Raw genomic sequence first — 21,183 nt, 5'->3', positions numbered from 1 at the left:
GGCACTGTGGGCCTTTTTCTCTGATTATACGTGAATGAAACACTCGCTACTTAAAGTCACTGCTGGAACAACCAGTTGTTGGAACAAAACAAAACCACCCAACTGATAAGATGGTAAGACAGTTGCATGTGAGCATTTGTCTGCTTTTTACTTTCCAGTGTTTTTAAGATTTGACAGAATAATCAGCTGAATGCTTGTTTAGCATTCGTGACCAGAAAGCATCTCATATGAGGAAGTCCAATAGTGATGATCCACAGGCAGCTGAGAGGGGCGTGGCAGCCTGGTGTCAAATCATGGCCACATGTCACTGACTTCCTCTCAACCAATTCACTTTCACCCTTTCTGCTTCAACTGACCCTAACCTTTGACCTTTTCAGACCCTTAAGCTGTCCAGTCGAGTCTTGGACAAGATCAGCACTGGTCAGCTGGTCAGTCTGATGTCCGCCCACCTCAACAAGCTGGATGAGGTGAGAAACCCAAAGTATTTTGTCTACTTCAACTTTTAAATCAGGTTTCTTTTTTCATTTTACTATCCCACAAACCACTAATCTGGCAACGTCTGTGCTCCAAATCCAAATCAAAATGCAAGGTACCTCTCGTACACTGTCTAGTGCCAGTGTTGGGTTTGTCCCTTCTAGGCTGTCGAAACATGGCAGACTCCATATCTGTAGATATAAAAGGCTCATTCTAAGGTAAAAGAAACATAACGATTCCTATATTCAGGTGATTATACACAGATTAAAACATACATATGAATATTATATTTAATTTCTGCCAATAGATCCTTCTACATGTCACACACTGGATCTTTAAATCAAAGGAACAATACAGTAGTTTTCCACTCATAAGTAGCTGGGAGAAAGTCTTTGTCTCCACAGGTAGGATGAGGCACAAGAGGATTGACAGTTCACACCCTCACTGACTTCAGTGTGTCTGTTTCATTACCCCACACCTTCATACTGAGGGTCAATTACATGACAATAGATCTGGAACAATACACACACATATATATACCATGCAAATACACACAATTAGGTGTGTGTACCTAAACAAAGTATTCTGTAATTGTAAATCAGTGTTGAAAAACAAAATGCTATGCAAGACAACATAGCTTGTGTAGGTGTGTGTGTGTGTGTGTGTGTAGATTGAACTCAATCTCGCCTTGGGTCTCACTGAGGCGTTGAATTTGGAAACACTCTGCAACCTGCTTTGAGACAATTATCACCTGGCTTGGATGTGGCTTGGCCAATGCACCGCTCTCTCCTAATAATGACTAGTTGGGGTTACCTAGGCTTTTCATGTGTGTGTGTGTTTGAGTTGATTCCCTTGTAAGTGAGTGGATGGATAGGAGCTTATTCAGGTGACAGCTGAGAGTTTCTCACTTACAGTACAGCTGAGGCTCAAATGTCTAGATGAAAGAATTCCTCAAAACATAAAGTTTGTTTGATACATTCACTCTTCTATATTTATTTATTTCTTGACTAATTCTGTGTTGGTGTCAGTCATTGTAATAATACATTAATTAATTCAAATATGTGTAGGGAATGGAGAATTTACATTAAGTAATCTTGCCAAAATGCTATCTGGTTTACCCTACACTCTGACCTCACTGAGGTAAATAAAGGTGTAGCTGAATGTGTGCCACAGTGGTTGAGAGGGCTTTACCTTTACAGTAGGACCAGGTTCAAATATTTGACATTTTTAAAGTAATACTCATACAGAATGTTTTAGTCTTGCATACGGAGTCCTTTAGTCAGCTTGGATTCACAGCAGTTACAAATTATTCTGATGGTGACCCAATTCAGCAGCAAAGTAAAGTATTACATTTTCCATAGAAACTTTGCAATTGAAGTAGTATAATTATACACCTCACATTTAGGTGCCAGACATTATCTAATAGTCTAGCATAGCATAATCCACTTGCTTTACTATACCCAACCTGCATGTTTTCACAAAAATATGGCGAAGTATGTATTTGAGTGGATGATAGTATTCCTTGAATCTGATCTTTGACCTCTTTGTGGTCAGGAGCAAAACAACATCTCCAGTATTGCTCCTGCAATCAAGCCATATGCCAATGTGTACCCAATGTACACTAATGTCATCTCTGTGTACTGTGTATGTTTATTTCAGAGCTTGGGTCTGGCCCACTTTGTATGGATCACCCCTCTGCAGTGTATATTGTGTGTGGGTCTGATCTGGGAGCTGATCGAGGTGAACGGCTTTTGTGCTCTGGCAGCTTTGACTCTGCTAGGCATCATCCAGGCTTGGCTCAGCCAGAAGATGGGACCACACCGGTGAGCAAACCACACATCGTCTCATAGTATAGAACATATATCAGTGTCAGTATATGTAACCTCTGTATGTGTGTGTGTGTGTACACTTACCTGTGTATCTTTATTTACATATGTCTCAGTGTGTACATCATTGACAGTATATATAAGGTGGACATACAGAATTCCACTTCTATGCATATATGATGCTGCCATAAGTTGGTAAAAAAAAACTGTATCCTGTAAACAGGGTGAAGCGTGCAGGGATGATCAACCGCCGCCTGGCTCTCACCTCAGAGATTGTGGAGAACATCCACTCTGTGAAGGCATATGGTTGGGAGGACGTGATGGAGACCATCATCAAGAACATCAGACAGTAAGAGACCAAAACACATAACAAAGGGAACATTTCTTACTGCTATTTTCTATTGTTATAATACCCAAGTTTAGAATAGTTTCGTCATGTTTGCTTCATGCTGACTGCAAGAATGTATCTGCTGGTTATTTAAAATAATGAAAAAGTAACAGGAGGTCTTAAAGCATCCTAATGTAGAATATTAGTAGGTTCAAGGCCATTTTAATAGCACTGTTGAAGGAAAGAAACATAGTTTTCTCACCATTGATTGCAGTGTTGAGATTTGAAGCATTGCTCTGGTCATACGTAAGTCTGCATACTGTGTACAACTCCTTATCTTTTAAGTCATCCATCTCTCTAGTATCTTTTCATATACTATCTGTGTATTGGTGATATAGATAGATATATAGACTTAACTATATGTACTTTAATAGATGGGACTGAGCAGGAAAAAGAGTCAGCCGACGTCACTTTCAAAAGGCTTTGACTACACAGTAGAAATGGAATCAACCTTGTGCTAAAACTGAGAGAGAGATGTTAAAACATGTGGTCAACCAGCAGCGCCATGCTGGCCGCACTGGTGGCTGTCAGTGCCAGAATCAGAGTTTTGGTGTCATGGTGCAGAAATATGTTGATAAGTATCAGAAATAACACAGAGCCACCAAGACGTCACATTTAATTAATAATAGCAGCATGAAAAACTAACATGCTGTTAACCAAAATCTTTTTGGGTGTTGGTTTTTCTTTGAAAGCAAAAGACAATTCCTCTAAGTCTGAGAATTCAGGCATTAAGTCTGTACGAAATCACTGAAATCAATAATATGACCTGAATGACAATGTTTTTCACTTTCCCAACCTCCTCAGGGACGAGATGACGCTGACAAGGAAGATTGGTTCTCTGCGTTATTTCTACAGCGCCTCGTACTTCTTTTCCGCCATCTTGGTCATTGTGTCTGCCATTGTACCACACGCACTCAGTAAAGGAATCATCCTGCGCCGTATCTTCACCACAGCCTCCTACTGCATGGTGCTGCGTATGACACTGACCCGCCAGCTGCCAGGATCCATCCAGATGTGGTATGACACGCTCGCACTGGTCAAGAAGATCGAGGTAGGTTTCTAAAGGGGGTGTGCCTGCTAGAAATGACCATCAACAGATTAAATATGGCTTCCAACAGCTTATAACAATTGAGCAGTACATAATTAATGTATATTTAATACTGATGTACCTGCCTGTGTTTTGTTTTCATTAGGAATTCCTGATGAAGGAAGAATACAGAGTGCTGGAATACAACCTAACCACCACTGAAGTGGAGCTGGTCAACGTGTCTGCATCTTGGGACGAGGTTTGTTCATCACTGTGTGCCAAAACTGAATGTTAGTGTCACTCAGCAGTTATACAAAGTACTGTATGTACCAGTTGAGAACATTACTGCCTAAACACACAAAAACACTAACATTCCCAAATCTCAGTGTGGCTTGATAGGATTTTATATCAAGAAGGAAATATAGCCTCCTTGGATCTCTTGACAGCAAACAAAAGTCTTACGGGTTTTTATTTAGGTGCCATGCTCACATCATACCCTCTGATATGGGTGGCTTAGGGTGCAATCCTGCTAAAAACACCTTGGAAACTGATCCCTCTGTCTTATACAAATGCAATATATGTTTGTCCAACTGAGAGTACTGTAACATATTAAAAATAATAAAAGGAAATCGTTATCTGACCTACAAATGTCAATATTGGTATTGGTAAAAATCCAGTATTGAACAGGCTAGTACATTTACTGTAAGAGAGCAAGGCATGTTAAAACTCCCACAACTCCTAAATCCATCATGCATTACAGGTATAATGGTTAATTCCTCGCCATCACTGTGAGTGGGTAGTATAATCTTATCTATAGGCAGGGGCTGTAAACTTAGTCTAACAGGTGTGATTCATTGACCACCCAATACCGTGAGAAAACCATCGTCCAACTGTGTTTTTTTCCGTCACTTTGCATAATTAATTATCCCAGTGTCGTCACCATACTTTGCCTTTGCTGGGAACACTCTGATTCCCCTTTGAGATTCAGAGTTGTTCATCACCTAATTCCCAGATTCTCCTCTTGCCTTCTCCTCTTCCTGGAATGTGCCATTCGCAGATGAATGGGAGGGGTGTTGCCTTTCTTTACTGCTGACAGCACGTACGTCAGTTCATTAGAATGAGAATCACACGGACAAACGTATACAAACCACAGCAAGTCCCGGCATTAGAGGAACGGTGACCCATAAAATGTCACAGGGGTCGATCATTAAGCTGGCGAGTCAAGCAGAGTTCCCCTTTTCTAACAGTGAGATGTGCAACCGTTAATCTTTACAGAGGCGGTGACAGATGAGGTGAAATGAGGCCATTGTAAGACTTTGGATTCTTCTTCTGTCTTCGGAGAATCTCTTGTTTCTCACAGCAGTTTGACCTGGTGCTACTGTCTGAAGGCACAGCATGACAGACACACTCATTTAGCCCTGAAGCAGGCAGTTATGTAAACTAAATGAAAAACAATAATTAACGACATGCCATGCACACTTACAAACACAGAATGATGGATACTTAAGCATAGTATGGAATAGTATTTTAAAGTATAGTGTAGTATATTGTACAAGTATACTGTAGCACCAAAGCATGGGGCACTGTACCCTAGTATAGTAGAATATAGAATAATATAGCATATTGTAGTACAGTGGAGTATTATATTATGTATAACGAACTACAGTATAGTTGAGGCTAGTTGAGGCTAGTATCTCTGTAATAAAAAATCAAGTGTGAATTTCTGATTATAAAAATGTCATGTGAAGTGCACACACTGTAAATTATTATTTTTTGTGCATAAAAGAAAAAACAAAAATAACATGGAGAAATGGTTAAATATCAACTTATGCTAATATGATCATTTAATACTATTCCCCTTTTACGTATTACTATTACTGGAAGCATATTCTGAGCTGTTTGTTTTAAACAGTGTAGACTTGCTAATCTGATTTCGCCAAATGATTTGTTACGCAGAACCATCTTGGAAGTCGTCATTGGAAACTGTCTGAAAAGGGGCAGGCATTCAAAAAATACTCGGCAGGTGATTGGATGGACCAGCTATTACCATCTATCGCAGGCAAACTTAAACCAATCACATCAATGAACCATTTTTTCCATCAAGAAAAGCGTCCTTTGAAATACTCTCCAGTTCTGATATATTGATGCGTACCTGAGTAGGAGCCTCCATTCTTGTTTAACGAACAGTGTTTTCTTGCTGTGTCACACCTAGTGCCCCCCTCTGTAGCGAGTCCAGCTGCCTTGCAAGGTTATAGACTTGAAACAGGAAATCCAGTTCAGCTTCTTCTTATACTAAACTACCTTCTGAAAAGAAAATGTATTAAAAAAACTGTATGCCTTGGGTTCTCTCATATAGTTTATTATATAAATATATAACAGTATAACTGCAGTATAGTAAAGGATGTTTTAGCACACTGTTTCAGTATCTGGATACATCTTTGGTGTTCGTTCAGTTTGTACAAGACAGTGAAGAATGATTTTGAACTGCAGGGCATTGGCGAGCTGTTTGAGAAGATCAAGCAGGAGAACAAAGCAAATGGACACCTGAACGGTGATGCCGGCCTCTTCTTCACTAACCTGTACATCACACCCGTTCTCAAAAACATCAGCCTGTACCTGGAGAAGGGAAAAATGCTGGCGGTGGCTGGATCTACTGGCTCAGGGAAGGTAGGTCAAAGAAATCATCTCATCCAACTGTGAGTGTTTATGAAGACTATGCTGAATCGGCAAGTGCTACTGAATCCATCTACTGGTCAAAGTGCCCTCAAGCAAGGCATGTTGTATATGTTGACTCATTGCAGGCTGTTACGACATCATATTGCCTGAGAATAAAAATGTAGCAGAAAAAAGTGTGACCAGTTTTTTCCCTGTTTCTTCCAGAGCTCCCTGCTCATGATGATCCTGGGAGAGTTGGTGCCTTCAGAAGGTAAAATCAGACACAGCGGCCGCATCTCCTTCTCACCGCAGACTTCCTGGATCATACCGGGGACGATACGAGACAACATCTTGTTCGGCCTGACCTATGACGAGTACCGCTACACCTCCGTCATCAAGGCCTGCCAGCTGGAGGAGGTAACTTCACTTTATCATATTATTCCTTATTTTTTCCCTCCCTGCTTCTTCACACCTTGTGACGTGCAGATGAAGTGGATTTATGTAGGTATGTGTAACCTGGAGCGCTATTACTCATGCAAACTACACAGATCGTCTGTTTGTTCCAAACATAAGCACTTCTTTAGTAGTAGAAGATTTGTGGTAAATAGGTGCATTTGGTCAATGTTTTCACCCAGGTAGGAATGTTCACAACCCTCTCAAAACACTGCAGGATAATTTACTGAGCAACCTAGTCAATATGGTCAGGAAGCCTCAAACATAAAATACCCATATTGTGCTGAAAACACAAGCATTTGGAACATGTTAGTGTTCAAAACATACAAACTATGTTTAGCCGTACTTTCAGAAAATGTGGGTGTTTGGAACATAATAAGAATATGGAAAACAACGGAAGTAGATCACACTATAGTAACAGTTTTTGTACCACCATGAAAACTTATCTCTACTCAACGCTAACCACAGCCACTGTTCTCAATGGAAAAAGTACAAACAAGTGTCAATGAGAATATGTTGAGTCACTATAAATCAGCAACACAGAGTAGCGACATGTATTGCTACTTAAGTTGCAAACAATCTCTCGTAAATTCATTTTTTCCAGTCCTCTTCTCTTTCATTGGACTGATGCTCTCTGCTCAGTTGTCTGTTTGGAGCCTCTGCTCAGGTTTCCCAAGTCCACATTTACACCCATTATGTCCCTCACACACACAAAGACACACATGCTTGCACGTTCTCTGCCTCTTACACTGATACACGTACACACACACTCGCACTCTCATAAGCCTCGGTGTTGAGTGATGGCCCCTCAGCAGAATAATGTCTCCTCTGTTGCCATGGAAATCTCTCGTTATATCACTGGGATGGAATATGAGCTTGTTGGTTCCCAGTGACAGACGTTGCAACACAGACGAGCTGTATGGACAAACCATCAGCTCTGTGGGCTTGTTAGGTCTGTGATTAAATATTAACTTATATTATCAAATTTGTTTACTTTGATGAGCATAAAAACATGACGTTACATACATAAAAGTGAAGTAGGTGTTTATTATGATGAAGTTATTTAATATTTTTGCATATACTGTACATACATATACACTTATGGATACTTACAGTACATAAAAATACATACAGTGTGTAAATAAAAACAAAAAATCCAACATGCTGTACATATATATACATAAAAGATTTAAATTTCAACTTCCCAAATTCAGAAATTATGACATCTGATAGTCATAGGGTATAAAATAAAATCATTATTTCTGTGAATATATAGGATTAGATAATATAGAACATTACAGTGACATAGTATTTTTGAATAATTTTTGTAACTTATGTAAACATATAGTTTATACTGACACACATGTGACATTTCCTAATTATGTGGATAATTTAAATACACAGAGGGTGCCACCATCATATTTATTTACTACCACCATCAAACTCTGGTAGAAGCAGCATGAAGAGGTGTCATCATCTCTGCTTTGTACTGTGTGTAAATGACAAGAATGACTGGTGTGCTTCTGATGGTGTTGAGGCAGACAAACCGGAGAGACTATGCCTCTGAAGTGTTGCTAAAAGAGCCTTTAACAATGACACAGTGTTAAAAAGTAGCTTACCTTCACACAGTGTTGGGGCTGATGCATTGTTTGAAGTAGTCAGTTGTGGTTACCAGCCATGTTAAGATATTAATGTCTCTCTTAAATTGGCTATAGGATTTAGTGACATCTAGTGGTGAAGTTGCAGATTACAATAATATGAATACAGCTCAGCCTTCCAAGTGTGTAGGAGAAACTATGGTGTCTGTGATACTCGGGAAAGACCGTATCAAGAGCCAGTGTTTGGTTTATCTTTTCTGGGCTCCTGTAGAAACATGGCGGTTCAACATGGCGGCCTAAGTAGAATAGGACCGGCTCCCTCTGTAGATAAAAACAGCTCATTCTAAGCTAACGAAAACATAATAATTCTTATTTTCAGGTTATTATGCATATATATTTTATATATTATAGTTTTAGTCTTTCCTGTGCAAAACCTGTAAATCAATTTGATAGTGATTTTTGATGAAAGTTTTTTTTACCAAACACACAAATTGTGCCTTTGAAAAAAACACTTGTCTGTGTCTGCCAAATTACTTTAAATATGAATATATGATTTGAATAGTTTTCAATTGATCATAAATAGATGCTAGGCAGCACAAGTTCTGTAGTAGCCAATCCAAATAGCATAAAAGCATTTGAAGGTTACCGGTAGCTTTTAAAGTACAAATTCTGAACATTAATTCTCAATGCATTGTCTTACCAATCACTTCAATAGGCTAGAAATTTCTTAAGAAGAGGAGAGAAAGTTTACTCAGTATTTTCTGCTCTAGGAAAAAAAAATCCCAAGGCAACCCTGTCAGACAGGAGTGACAACTAGAGTAGATTTCTCCAGACAGAGACAAGGCGTTTAGTGGGCTTGTGACTGCAATTCCTCACTATTGTTGCCCCCTGAAGCACCAGACAGACTGCGGTGGGTGGTCTTCCCTCTGTAAACTCATCTTTTGCCCCCAGCCTCTAGCTGCTGGCACGTCAGGTGCTTTTTGTTCACAGCGAGACACACAACATGTCTTTTTACTATGGTGCCTTATTTAACAAGCTGTTAAACAACATGTTAACTTGATTCCCTATGCGCTCCTGTCAGGACAGCGGAAGCTGCCGTTAAAAAGGTAGGACGTTTTAACGATGATAAACTTGTGCTGTCACTTCATCTTTATTGGTGTGGGCATCTATTTTCATTATTAATTACCACCAAACACAACTATATGTCTCTACTTGTGACATCCCTCATGTGTCTATCCCATCTGTGGTTTGTGCTTTTTGTGTGGTTTGAACTTTGACAATAAATCTGTTGCCTATGATCATGAATTACTTTGATTACTAGGTAAAAGTCATGTATAGTACTGTCTTGTTAATTTTTTTGTTATTTATTTAAAATAATAAATCTTTTTTGCATATTGGTAAAACATTTGATTAGGATCACTAAATTTTGTTTTAATATGTTTAATGTGCTTGAAACAGTCAGAGGCAGATCTGGAGTAATATTGACAGAGTTGGCATTAAGACTTTAGGGGGTGGCAGAAATATATGTTGATTCAATTGAAAACAATCACATATGTCAATATTTGCTTGAAAAGGCCCAAATTAAGACATTTTAATTTAATTTTAATATTGTGGCAAATCCAAATCTTAAGACAGTTTTCCAAATACGTGTACTTTTTTATTGAACTTAAGCCTATTACTTAGTCTAAAATGTTATCATAACAGATGATGACTTCTCGTTTTTAACACATTATTAAATCAATGTGTTAAATTTGACAGCATTTGACACCAAACTGGGAGCTAGGGTGGGCAGGCATTTCTTAGGGGTGGCACCCCATGCCACCCCTCTAGATCAGCCCCTGGAAACAGCAATTGCCCATACAGAAACAATTGTGTATTTCTTCATTTTGGTTTTTTGGTTCAATTTTCTGGTGAAAACTGTGTTTTCCTTGCATGGTGCCAAAATTCTGTGCCGTTTCAAGCTGCCACTGGTGTTTTCCATTGAGAAACTATGCCCCCTAAAAGAGTTGGGGGTGGGCAGGGTGTTAGGTAGGGCGATACTCTGCACAAGGACTGTGCAAGGACAACAGGCCCTCATACAGTGCAAAGGGGACAGTTCAAGACTACATGTCACACTTCAACTATTCAAGTGGTAAAAGTGGCATGAGACACAAACAAAGCTTTAGTTTTCCTGTTTCAATGTCCCAGCCTTGCATATTGCAAACATAACATTTCATCAGCTACATTTCATCTGCTAGACGTATCCATGTTTTGAACATTCAAGACCATCAACCTTTGTCCCAGTGGCCTAATATTAATGTTGTGTTTTTATTCCAAAGTTATCAGAATGAGTAGAATACATTTGAGTTAACTCATTGACCTAGTTTCAGTAAGTGTAGCATTTAGCACAGTGGAGTGCACCTGTTTATTTAATTTTAAGCGTTTAACTAATAAACTAAGTACAGTGTGCAATGAATGTAAAAAGGGGTAAGATTAAATAACTTGTTTACCATGTAAAAACATAATTGAAGAAATAAGAACTGAATTGAGAAGCAGAAGATGATCGGTTTTACTTTGATTTACAAGCATAATAAAGCAAGTATACAGGCTGATATGGAGGGGGATATTTCTTAAAGCTGGTTTCTCTGTCCTCACTGTTTTTGTCCTTTCGTCAAGCTCTCTGCTGTCACACAGTCCCTCTTGTTGTTGTATAAGAGGTGATCATTGCATGGATGCGTTTGACCCGCTGACCACTCATTTTCCTCTCTAGGACTTTGCCTTGCTGCCTGAGAAAGACAAGACGCACCTCATGGAAGGAGGGGTGACCCTCAGCGGTGGTCAAAGGGCACGTCTTGGCCTGGCCAGGTACTTCCTGTCACACCTGAGCATCTGTCAGCATGCCAGACCACCTCTGCTGATTAGTCATAATTACGGCCTTTGTCCAGCCATTATGGGAACATGTTGTGCAGAGGACAAAAATAGAACATGTTTTAAGATTTGAATCATACTTCTAATTGATGAAGAGGTCTGGAGGGTAAATACAGCAAGTATGGGTTTGTTTTTAGAGATCATCAAGAATAGAATCTGCAATATGATATGGTTCAATAAGAAATGGGAATTTAATTGCCTTTGTAGTTTAAGAAGGAGTTCAAAGGGCCAGAATATCAGTCGCTCCACAGTGCATGGATCAAAGGGAGCAGCTCAAATAAATGACTGAAGAATACACCAAACAACATTTTTTTTCCTTAAAAAACCCAACACATGTTCACTTCTGCAACCTTTATCTACATCAGAGGTCTGCATACGCACTGTAGCTCACAATGAATACAATCAAAACATCAACCATAAACTAATCAGTGTTATCAATATTATCATTACGGTACTAGTACTTCCAAGGTAAGAGGTCCCAAATAAAACGTCTATTAAATAATAAGTATCTCTGATTTGACGTCTTTGGCAATGTTTTAAGGTTCAGTGTTGGTTCCCAACAGTGTAAAGGATCGAGCCTCTTCTGTAAATAGTCGTCACCTTCCAAAGCCAACAACCATTACCTATCATTCTTATCTGTCTGTCTGCATGCAGTACACTGCTTTATGGTCTCATGTTTTAATGAGTGTTTTCTACAGCATCAGCAGAGCTTTATTACTCCATTAAATCTTTGTGTAGATTACAACAGTCAGACACTCTCATATTCCCATGCATATTTTATTGGTTTGGTGTCCTGGCATCAATTTGTCGCCACTCGTTGGTTTTTGGTTTTTGGTTTCTGCTATCAGTGTAATCAGTGTTATAATCACTGGAAGTGATTTATCCCCACAGGGACCTGACTTCCTCATTTACTACATCTGTTTTTCTTATATTCTCTTTTCTCTTACCCTGACATTTTTAGTTTTCTCAGCACATGTCATTATTTCTCACACTTTCTCATACATTTTCTTCACATTTCCCTCTGACTCACTATGTCTGTTTTTATACCCCAGGGCTGTGTATAAAGATGCAGACCTCTACCTGCTGGATGCACCTTTCACCCACCTGGACATCGTGACAGAGAAAGAGATCTTTGAGAAGTGGGTATCCCAACAGAGAGTCTTTCATGTTGAGGAGGTGGGGGTGGTTGAGCTAAAGTTTAAGTTCAAGGTCAAGGTTAGCTCTTGTTGTGTCAGACCCTTGGGTTGACTGTGGTGAGTAGTGAGTGCTTCATCATACTGTAACCTTCACAGGAAATGGGCTTTTTTTTAAGGCGGGGGGAAAAGGGAATTATCCTTTGATGAAATGTGGACTTTGGCAATCTTTCAAAGAGAAAAATCAGGAAAAATCATTGCTGAATGAACATTTTTGTTATGTAGTCAAACTCTGAACATGGTAATAAGCACATACAGCAGCTTGTTAAATTTGAGTGCTGGTTTTTCCTTGAAAACTTGATTTGTTCTTTTTTTTTAAATAAGCAGCAGTTCTTTTGTTTGACAGTAAAGCTTGGAGAAATATATAATAGTTGACACATAATATATAATATTTATATATTTCTTTTTTTACAATCTCCATTTTCTGTATCACTGCACAGATGCGTCTGTAAACTCATGGCCTCCAAGACACGTATTGTGGTCACCAGCAAGTTGGAGCATCTCAAACGAGCAGACAAAATCCTCCTGCTGCACAACGGAGACTGCTACTTCTACGGCACCTTTTCAGAGCTGCAGGCCAAGCGGCCTGACTTCAGCTCCCTCCTCCTCGGCCTGGAAGCTTATGACAACATCAACGCAGAGCGACGCAGCTCCATCCTCACAGAAACTCTACGCAGGGTATCCATTGACGAAACCGCCATCTTCCGAGGCCCAGACCCAATTCGCCAGTCGTTCCGCCAGCCACCACCTCCAATAACCGTCTCCGGATCCCAAGGCCATCCTGGAGGTGATGGCTACCCAGAAAAACGCAAACAGTCCCTCATCCTCAGTCCCTTGGCAGCTGCTCGCAAATTCTCCTTCATCGGGAACTCCCAACAGACTGCAAATACTACCCAGTCCATGACAATAGAGGAAGGGGTTCGTGAACTTTCTGAAAGGAAATTCTCTGTCGTACCTGAGGATGATCAAGTAGAGGAGGTGCTCCCCAGGGGGAATATGTACCATCATGGGTTGCAGCACCTCAATGGGCAGCGGCGCCAGTCTGTCCTGGCGTTCATCACCAACTCTCAGGGCCAGGAGCGCCGAGAGCAGATACAGTCTTCCTTCAGGAAAAAGCTGTCAATCACACCACAGTGCGACCTGGCGTCTGAGCTGGACATTTACGCCCGCCGCCTGTCCAAGGACAGCGTTTATGATATTAGTGAGGAAGTGGATGAAGAAGACATGGAGGTAGAGATTTGTTAGAGCCTTCTTCAAGGCATATTAGAGTACATGATACATTTTTATGTTTACACATCCAAGAATCTGTTTTCTTTACCCTCATTTTCAAGATCTTGTTAATACCCTCAAAATGTAGTTGATTTTGTCTCCAATTAAGGCTTTGCTGGATATACAGAGTAGCTGATTTTAGGTGGGGTCTGTATGGTGACATTTCTGTTTTCTTCACAGCAATGCTTTGCAGATGAACGTGAGAACATCTTTGAAACTACCTCATGGAGCACTTATCTACGCTACATCACCACCAACAGGAGCTTAGTCTACGTCCTAATTTTCATCGTCTTTGTCTTCATCATTGAGGTTAAAATCACTACAATTTTTATTTTATTTATTTATTTATTTATAAGATTATTTATAAGAACAAATGTTTCTGTTTTCTTCCACCAATAGGTTGCTGGTTCAGTCATTGGCATTTTCCTCATTACAGAGTAAGTGTCATGTTTCATGTTCCTTGAGAGACACTGAGACTAAAACAGCAAAAGACATCAGTGTCGTTGTTATTTCAGCCTGTACTGAAGTGTCGGCATTTCCAGTATTTGATGCCCACATAAATAACCGTTATTTAAACTTTTTTTATTTGACAAAAGTATTTGTTGACTAAAGTGATTGTTTTTTGTAGTTGATGCAGCATAGTGGTTTTGTGGTAAATCTTATACCAAAAGACTTTATTTTGAACAATAAAATATATTTATATTAATTAATTAAAAAAGTTTAAATAGCCAAGTAAAATGTAATATTAATAACTGGTAATCGTTATGACGAATGAGTGCTTTTAAATGTTGGATTTTATAAGTTGAACATTCCTACATATTATTTTGCGTATTATGCATGCATATCACTCATTCAGCCTTTTGGGAACTGTTATGCTCCCTATTATGATTTTTACTCTAGTAGGTGTCTCATGACCGATAGATCTACACTGCAGTCTGTGTTTCATTCTCAATCCTTTGCTCTGTTCGACCAGCACGATCTGGAGGGACAGCGCCAACCCATCATCACCCAATTACATCGATGAGCAGCACCCCAACGCTTCGTCGACCCCCGTCCACCTGGCAGTCATTGTCACACCGACCAGTGCTTACTACATTATCTACATCTACGTGGCCACATCGGAGAGTGTGCTGGCTTTGGGATTCTTCAGGGGTCTCCCACTAGTGCACACATTACTCACTGTGTCCAAAAGACTGCATGAACAGATGCTTAGCGCTGTAATACGAGCACCCATGGCTGTGCTCAACACTATGAAGACAGGTGATAGTCTTAGTTTTTCTTAACGCTGATTCTGTTTTGTATTAAAAAACTAGCCGAAAATGCAAATGTCATGAATGTCATGGTACAATATCCTTGCATTAACGTGGTTACTTTTTTTTTCTACTTGTAGAACCACATCTGTTTATCTATATTGAATGCCAAATTGACATACTCATTCACTACAATGCTATGAGTTTTCCTGATTTCTTCCAGGCCGCATCATGAACCGATTTACTAAGGACATGGCCACCATAGATGACATGCTGCCTCTGGTGGTGTTTGACCTCATACAGGTATTTAAACAACACAATGGATGACGTAACACAGTATGCAATATATCGCTCAATTTAACAGGCTTTCAGTATCTGATCAACATTAGAGCATGCAAAATACAACAATGCAATGTAACATAGTATTACAAAGGAATAATAATAGTCAATATCAATGGTGGTTCATTCCAGGTCATAAGAAAACCTATGTATGATCCGGGTCTGCTGCACATAACGTTAACCAAAAAAATGTTTAACTCAACGCTGAGCATCAATTCATTTCACTGTCTTCCCAAATCCTTTCATAGCTGCATATTCAAAACGTTTTACATATGGTCTTGGCCGCATTTGATCTATAATAGTTTATTATTTTAAGTACAAATACAAAAATCAAAAAAAGATATTCATTAATCTCAAAAAAGGACCCGTTGTGTAGTTGATTTATTTGGTAAGGTTTAAAAGACATAAATTTCTGAATTATTTTACCATAAACGCCATCGTGACTTACTATGGTCACTCGCAGTTGATCTTGACATTCAAAAATAAACAATCCAGAATGTGTTCTATGAGTTCCACTTGGGTCTGTGGCAAAATCCCCCATAATGCACCTTCAAGTGAGAAAATGGCTGCGCGTTTCTTATTGGCGTTACAACAAAATGCCAGAAAAACTTTTTGGAAAACATAAATCGTAGAGGAAATGAACATTGAATGAGTGAATGGTGTGTGCGTCGTGTTCGGACAGTTTGGAGCAGGCGTCGCCTCGCTGTTGTTAAACGAGAAGTGAAAACTTACAGCCACGCTGGTTAGCCTCGCAGGTGGTCTTCCTCAACCAGTGGTTTAGGTGACTACTAACCAGCCTCCGACCTTGGCGGTCTATAGGCTGTTCGTCCGAGATCGGTTTGTCGGTTGTACCGAGGACCGCTGTGTTTATCTTGTTTTTTTCGCTTCTCACACTTTTAAAGGAAAGAAACAAATCTAGTGATTCAATGTTTTTATTGGGACTATAAACATGTATCAGTGTAAGTACAAACGCTTAGTTCTGATTCTCCTCATTTTTCTTTCTCCTCACACCAGCTGACATTGATTGTTACGGGGGCCATCTTCACTGTGTCAATCATGCGGCCTTACATCTTCCTCGCTGCCATCCCATTGGCTGTCATCTTTGTTGTCCTCAGAAAGTATTTCTTACGAACTGGACAGCAACTCAAGCTCCTGGAGGCTGAAGGTGAGAGTCGGGGAGAAATTGTGTATGTGTGACATTGCATTACTATTGTAGGAATAGTGCAATGCCTCTGTTTTGTTGTTGTGAAGAGAAATAACATAATAAGTACCAGAAAGGGCAAGCAAAGAAAATGTTCCTTCTCATCACAGCATTGTGTGGGAAGTATTGAGTAAAGAGGAGAAAAATATACATTTGCAATATGTAAATCCAAACAAAATATGGCAAAATGTAAAAATCAGCTGCCACTTGATGGATACATTTAATTAAATGTAGCAAATGCCTTCTTAAATTTCAAACATTGATTAGGATTGTCATTTAAAAATGCATTCTGAAACAATTTAGATATACTTTATAATATACGTATGTACATAAGGTGAGTTCTACAGAATGTTTTTTTTGTAAATGTAAAAATCTAAATGCTTTCTTACAATACTATGCAATAAAAGTTTGCATGCAGTTTCCAATTTGCATTGTGGATAAAATGTCAGGTTGAAATCCTACCAGCTAATCTAGTTGAAAGAGAATTTACCCATGAAGATAAATTTTTACATTTCTTTTATTTTACAATTTATTGTGTGAGGAGAAGAGGCACAGAAGAAATCTTCAAGAGTTCAAATATTCAGGAGTAAAAGTGAGAACATGATAGGAAAACCAACAGAGCGAGCAGAGGAAGCGGGACTTTGGGGCAGATGTTGCAGTCATCCAGCAGGCAGAGCTGGTGGATGGCGCAGGGCCAAGGGGGGCAAAAGTCAGGCTGGATAACAAAAACATGACAGAGGAAGGGTTGAATGAGAGGATGGATGGGCTGCCGCAGAGGGGCGGGAACAGTTAAAGGAAGTGAAGCAGGGTGAATAACATAACCGTGTTCCTTCAATTAGCTAAGAGTTTGGTATCCATGTGAAAGGAATTTAGACATTTCTAAAAGCTTTTAAGTGTTTAAGCTCCTCATGACATCAGTGACCACATGACATCATGGGGTTTGTAGGGGTATAATACAATCTCTTAAAGTACAATACTCCCCAAGTAGGAGTCCTGTTATCAGTGGTGTGTTGCAGAAATGGTTTGTCTGCTGTAATTGCTCTGCCAGTGATGAGAAAGGGTGCATGGAAGCTGCTTTGACCAGTTTCCTACAGTTCAAACCACCAAAACCTCCTCTTGATTTAGATTTCAGTTAAGAGGTCATAGTGGTAGCCAGCAGTGCAGTGCAGTTCTGCACAACCAAAGGATGAGAAAACAGGTGTATTGCTGACTTCGCACTTAAGTTTTTATTGAGTTTTCGCAGAGATAAAAATAGAACAACACAATAAATAATACAATAAGAAATAGCAATAAACTCCTCTCCTTAGTTTGTATTTTTCTACTACAGCATTTCACATTTCTAGTGTGAATGCTGCTCTGCTACTGTGACTTCCCTGTTCTGCTCGCAACTCTGTGGCATTAATGTGTGTTTTGGTGATGATGCCGGGGTCTTTCCGGAGCCGCTGAGAGCATGGCAGGGTCAGACAGAAGAGCTGAGCTGGGATTTCCTCCAACCCCATCCTGGTATCACAAGCAGCATGTCACATAAAATAAAGTGGAAATTATGTGAATTAGTCACTCAAATGTTTATTTTAATGTTTCCGCTTTTTGGCAGCATTGTTTTATTTACATTACTGAAAGAAATGTGTGCCCCAAAGGGATATAAAAAATAACATGACTACAACTGCCAAATCTAAGATCAAAGAGTTACAAGTGAATGAGTCAATATATCGAAGGTGGAAATGATTAATCGATTATCAAAATAGTTAACTACTTGTTTCAGCTCTACCCATGATTTCACACAACTGTAGAATGAATGAGTCAGCTCTGTACCTTGACAGTGTTTGTGTTCTCTGCTTACTAAGCCACATGCAGAATTTAATCTCTTCATAAGCAGCTTTTTTCTGGCAATTGACCACTCTTCTTAATCACTTCTTTTCATCTATTGTTTGCCTTTTTTCCCTTTCAAATCTTCATGACTATTTAAGCAACATTTACTATTTGTTTGGTGTACTGTCTCTTTTTCCCATCTGACACTGGTAGGCCTTCAGTGGCAACAGAAAATTCCTATAACTCTTGATTTTACCTCTCATCACTTGCTTATTATTGGTTAGACCAATTACTGATCATTTTAAAGTAGCTTACAAAATATTAAAAGCTTAAAACCGTGTGCACTCAAACCTTAGAAAAATTGTAAGATTATGTGTGTATCTCCTCTCCTGCAGCTCGCAGCCCCATCTTCTCCCACCTCATCATCTCGCTGAAGGGTTTATGGACAATTCGGGCGTTTGGGCGTCAGACCTACTTTGAGACACTGTTCCACAAGGCGCTGAACACTCACACAGCCACCTGGTTCCACTACCTGGCCACACTGCGATGGTTCCTCTTCCGCTGTGACATGATCTTTGTCCTGTTCTTCAGCGCCGCTGCCTTCATCGCCGTGGGAACCAACCGTGAGTGACAGGGTGACTGTGGGTAGACAGATGGCGGTATGCATATATGAATTAATGATGGATTACAGGATTCCCAGGCGATAAAAGGCTTGTTTAATACCTTGAACACTGCATACAAGGTTTATACATTAGGTTGAGGATTGAGAAAAACCGTTACCAAATAACACAATATGCTATAACTGTTATTTGGCTGTGAGTGGACCCTTTAAGAGAATGAGAGCGGCAGCAGTAGTTTGTACACATAAATCCCAGGAAGGGCGAAGGAGCTTCTTGAAATTCCAGTAAGTTAGTTAGTTAGTAAACACCTTAGTATTTTCCACCGGGCCTATCAAGTGAAGAAGCTTCAGTCTTATCTGTGTGTTACAGTGTGTAGAGTCAGATATCAGGATAATAACAGACATTTTGTCTGTGAAAACTGTTGGAATGCCACTGGATAAAATGTCATGTACAAAAGGAAGCATGTGTGTGTTCGATTAAACGAATGGGAAACACAAGGACACACACACGTACAGACAAACAAACGCGTGTTGTTGTGTCATACCCTGTGTTTATGTTTTGAGCAGATTGAAGGGTAATTTCATGTCTCATTAGTTTCCAATAGAGCCAGTAGCAGAGATGCAATACCTGACTGCTGGTCCTGACATCAGAGAGAGCAGCCTTGATTGGACAATATAAATGACTCTGTGTGTGTGTGTGTGCATGTCCTCTACAGAGGACAAACCAGGAGAGGTTGGCATCATCGTGGCCCTGGCCATGCTCATCCTGGGGACTTTCCAATGGGCTGTCATCACCAGCATCACTGTAGATGGACTGGTATGTGATTCACACACACTAAAATCTGTCATGGTTTGCATCACCTGAACTGCATTAAAATACCACACAACCAGTGGCCAGTGGAGAGTGTATCACAAGCCCACATGTATGAGTTGTTGTGTTTTTTAACACTTGGGTCAGCAACCAGATCTCTGCAGCGAGGGGATTTCTGCTCATCTGGTGTTCAACCTTCCCAAATTTTCTCACACCTCTCCACTTCACCTATCATTACACCAACCCCCTATTCTCCAAAACATGGACCTACATTCTGGACGATTGCCTGCCCTGTCACAAAGAGCAGGTGATTGTGGTCAATCCTCTTGGTTGACATATGTTTTTTTTTTTATACACAATATGGAGACCCAATCCCCTGCCCCCGTGGAAGGATACAGCCAGACATGTGTGTGCTACCTCAGGGATACAGGATGTCACCAGCTGCCAACACTACTATTTAACAGCCAAAAATATGATTCACCAAAAGGGTATAACATGTGGGAGGATCAAGCTTGAATCAGTTTGTACCCACGCAGCCGTTGTTTTCACCCACATTTTGGTTAGTGGAACTGACAGAGCTTATCACCGTGCAGAACATCTTGTTCAGTATGCACACATACACATACACACACGCACACACAATCACACAATTGGTTTCGTAGTGTGTGTTTGGGGGAGTTGGCAACGTTCTTCACAGTGTTACTGATTCTAATGTAAGAAAAAACTCATTGACCCAGTGACTCCCTCTGAATAACATGGTCAGTGGTAGTAAGGGAAGCTACTAAAATGTCCCTCTCAAGCACAAGTGGGTTTAGTTTGTTTTTGCTTAAATATTGTTTGAGTAACAAAACCACAAATCTCCAAAGAGACAACAACCCTGTTTTCAGCTTTATCAGTGTACATTTCACGAATTCCAATGGGTTTTAAAATAGTTTTTTTTAGCTTAATAAGTAGGAACCATTCTCAAGCCTTTAAGAACACTTTATACTTCAGTTTATAATGAAAATAAAAAATCACAACATTTAAAGATGAATGGTTGGATGACATACAATATTGGGAAATAAATTCAAACTAGCTTCTGGCTGTTAAATACAATATTTCAGTCAAAACAAAAAGGAATATCACTATATTTACTCACTTCTAAAAAGTGTACAGCAGGATGTGATTGATTTTACTGTTAAACACCAGGAGCAGCGGTGGTCTACAGTTATAGAAAAGCTGCCTCAACAGCTCAATGAAGAACAACTGTACATATACTGGGTAACAGGGTGCCCCGGTAGCTCACAGGTAGATCCCATACCATGTGGTAAGACTGAGGTCCAGATTTGAGTCCAGCCTGAAAACCTTTGCTGCATGTCATCCCC

The 21,183-nt window shown here is 39.8% G+C and overlaps 1 protein-coding gene across 1 annotated transcript in view; it reads left to right on the top strand.

The window, feature by feature from the left end:
- The window catches only part of cftr (CF transmembrane conductance regulator), a gene marked incomplete in the record, with an annotated part of 33,789 nt that overhangs the window by 6,046 nt on the left and 6,560 nt on the right, over window positions 1–21,183 (top strand). Inside the window, 17 exon segments of the mRNA XM_035665637.1 lie at window positions 378–467; window positions 2,134–2,297; window positions 2,524–2,649; window positions 3,493–3,739; window positions 3,882–3,974; window positions 6,206–6,382; window positions 6,596–6,787; window positions 11,171–11,265; window positions 12,381–12,467; window positions 12,962–13,751; window positions 13,971–14,099; window positions 14,190–14,227; window positions 14,764–15,050; window positions 15,264–15,343; window positions 16,394–16,544; window positions 18,785–19,012; window positions 19,725–19,825. Of these exon segments, the coding sequence (XP_035521530.1) occupies window positions 378–467; window positions 2,134–2,297; window positions 2,524–2,649; window positions 3,493–3,739; window positions 3,882–3,974; window positions 6,206–6,382; window positions 6,596–6,787; window positions 11,171–11,265; window positions 12,381–12,467; window positions 12,962–13,751; window positions 13,971–14,099; window positions 14,190–14,227; window positions 14,764–15,050; window positions 15,264–15,343; window positions 16,394–16,544; window positions 18,785–19,012; window positions 19,725–19,825 (3,075 nt within the window).

Source organism: Morone saxatilis, unplaced genomic scaffold, assembly GCF_004916995.1.
Source record: "Morone saxatilis isolate NCDOM2014 unplaced genomic scaffold, NCSU_SB_2.0 Contig2, whole genome shotgun sequence".
NCBI lineage: Eukaryota > Metazoa > Chordata > Actinopteri > Moronidae > Morone > Morone saxatilis.
This window is presented reverse-complemented; position numbering and strand designations above follow the sequence as displayed.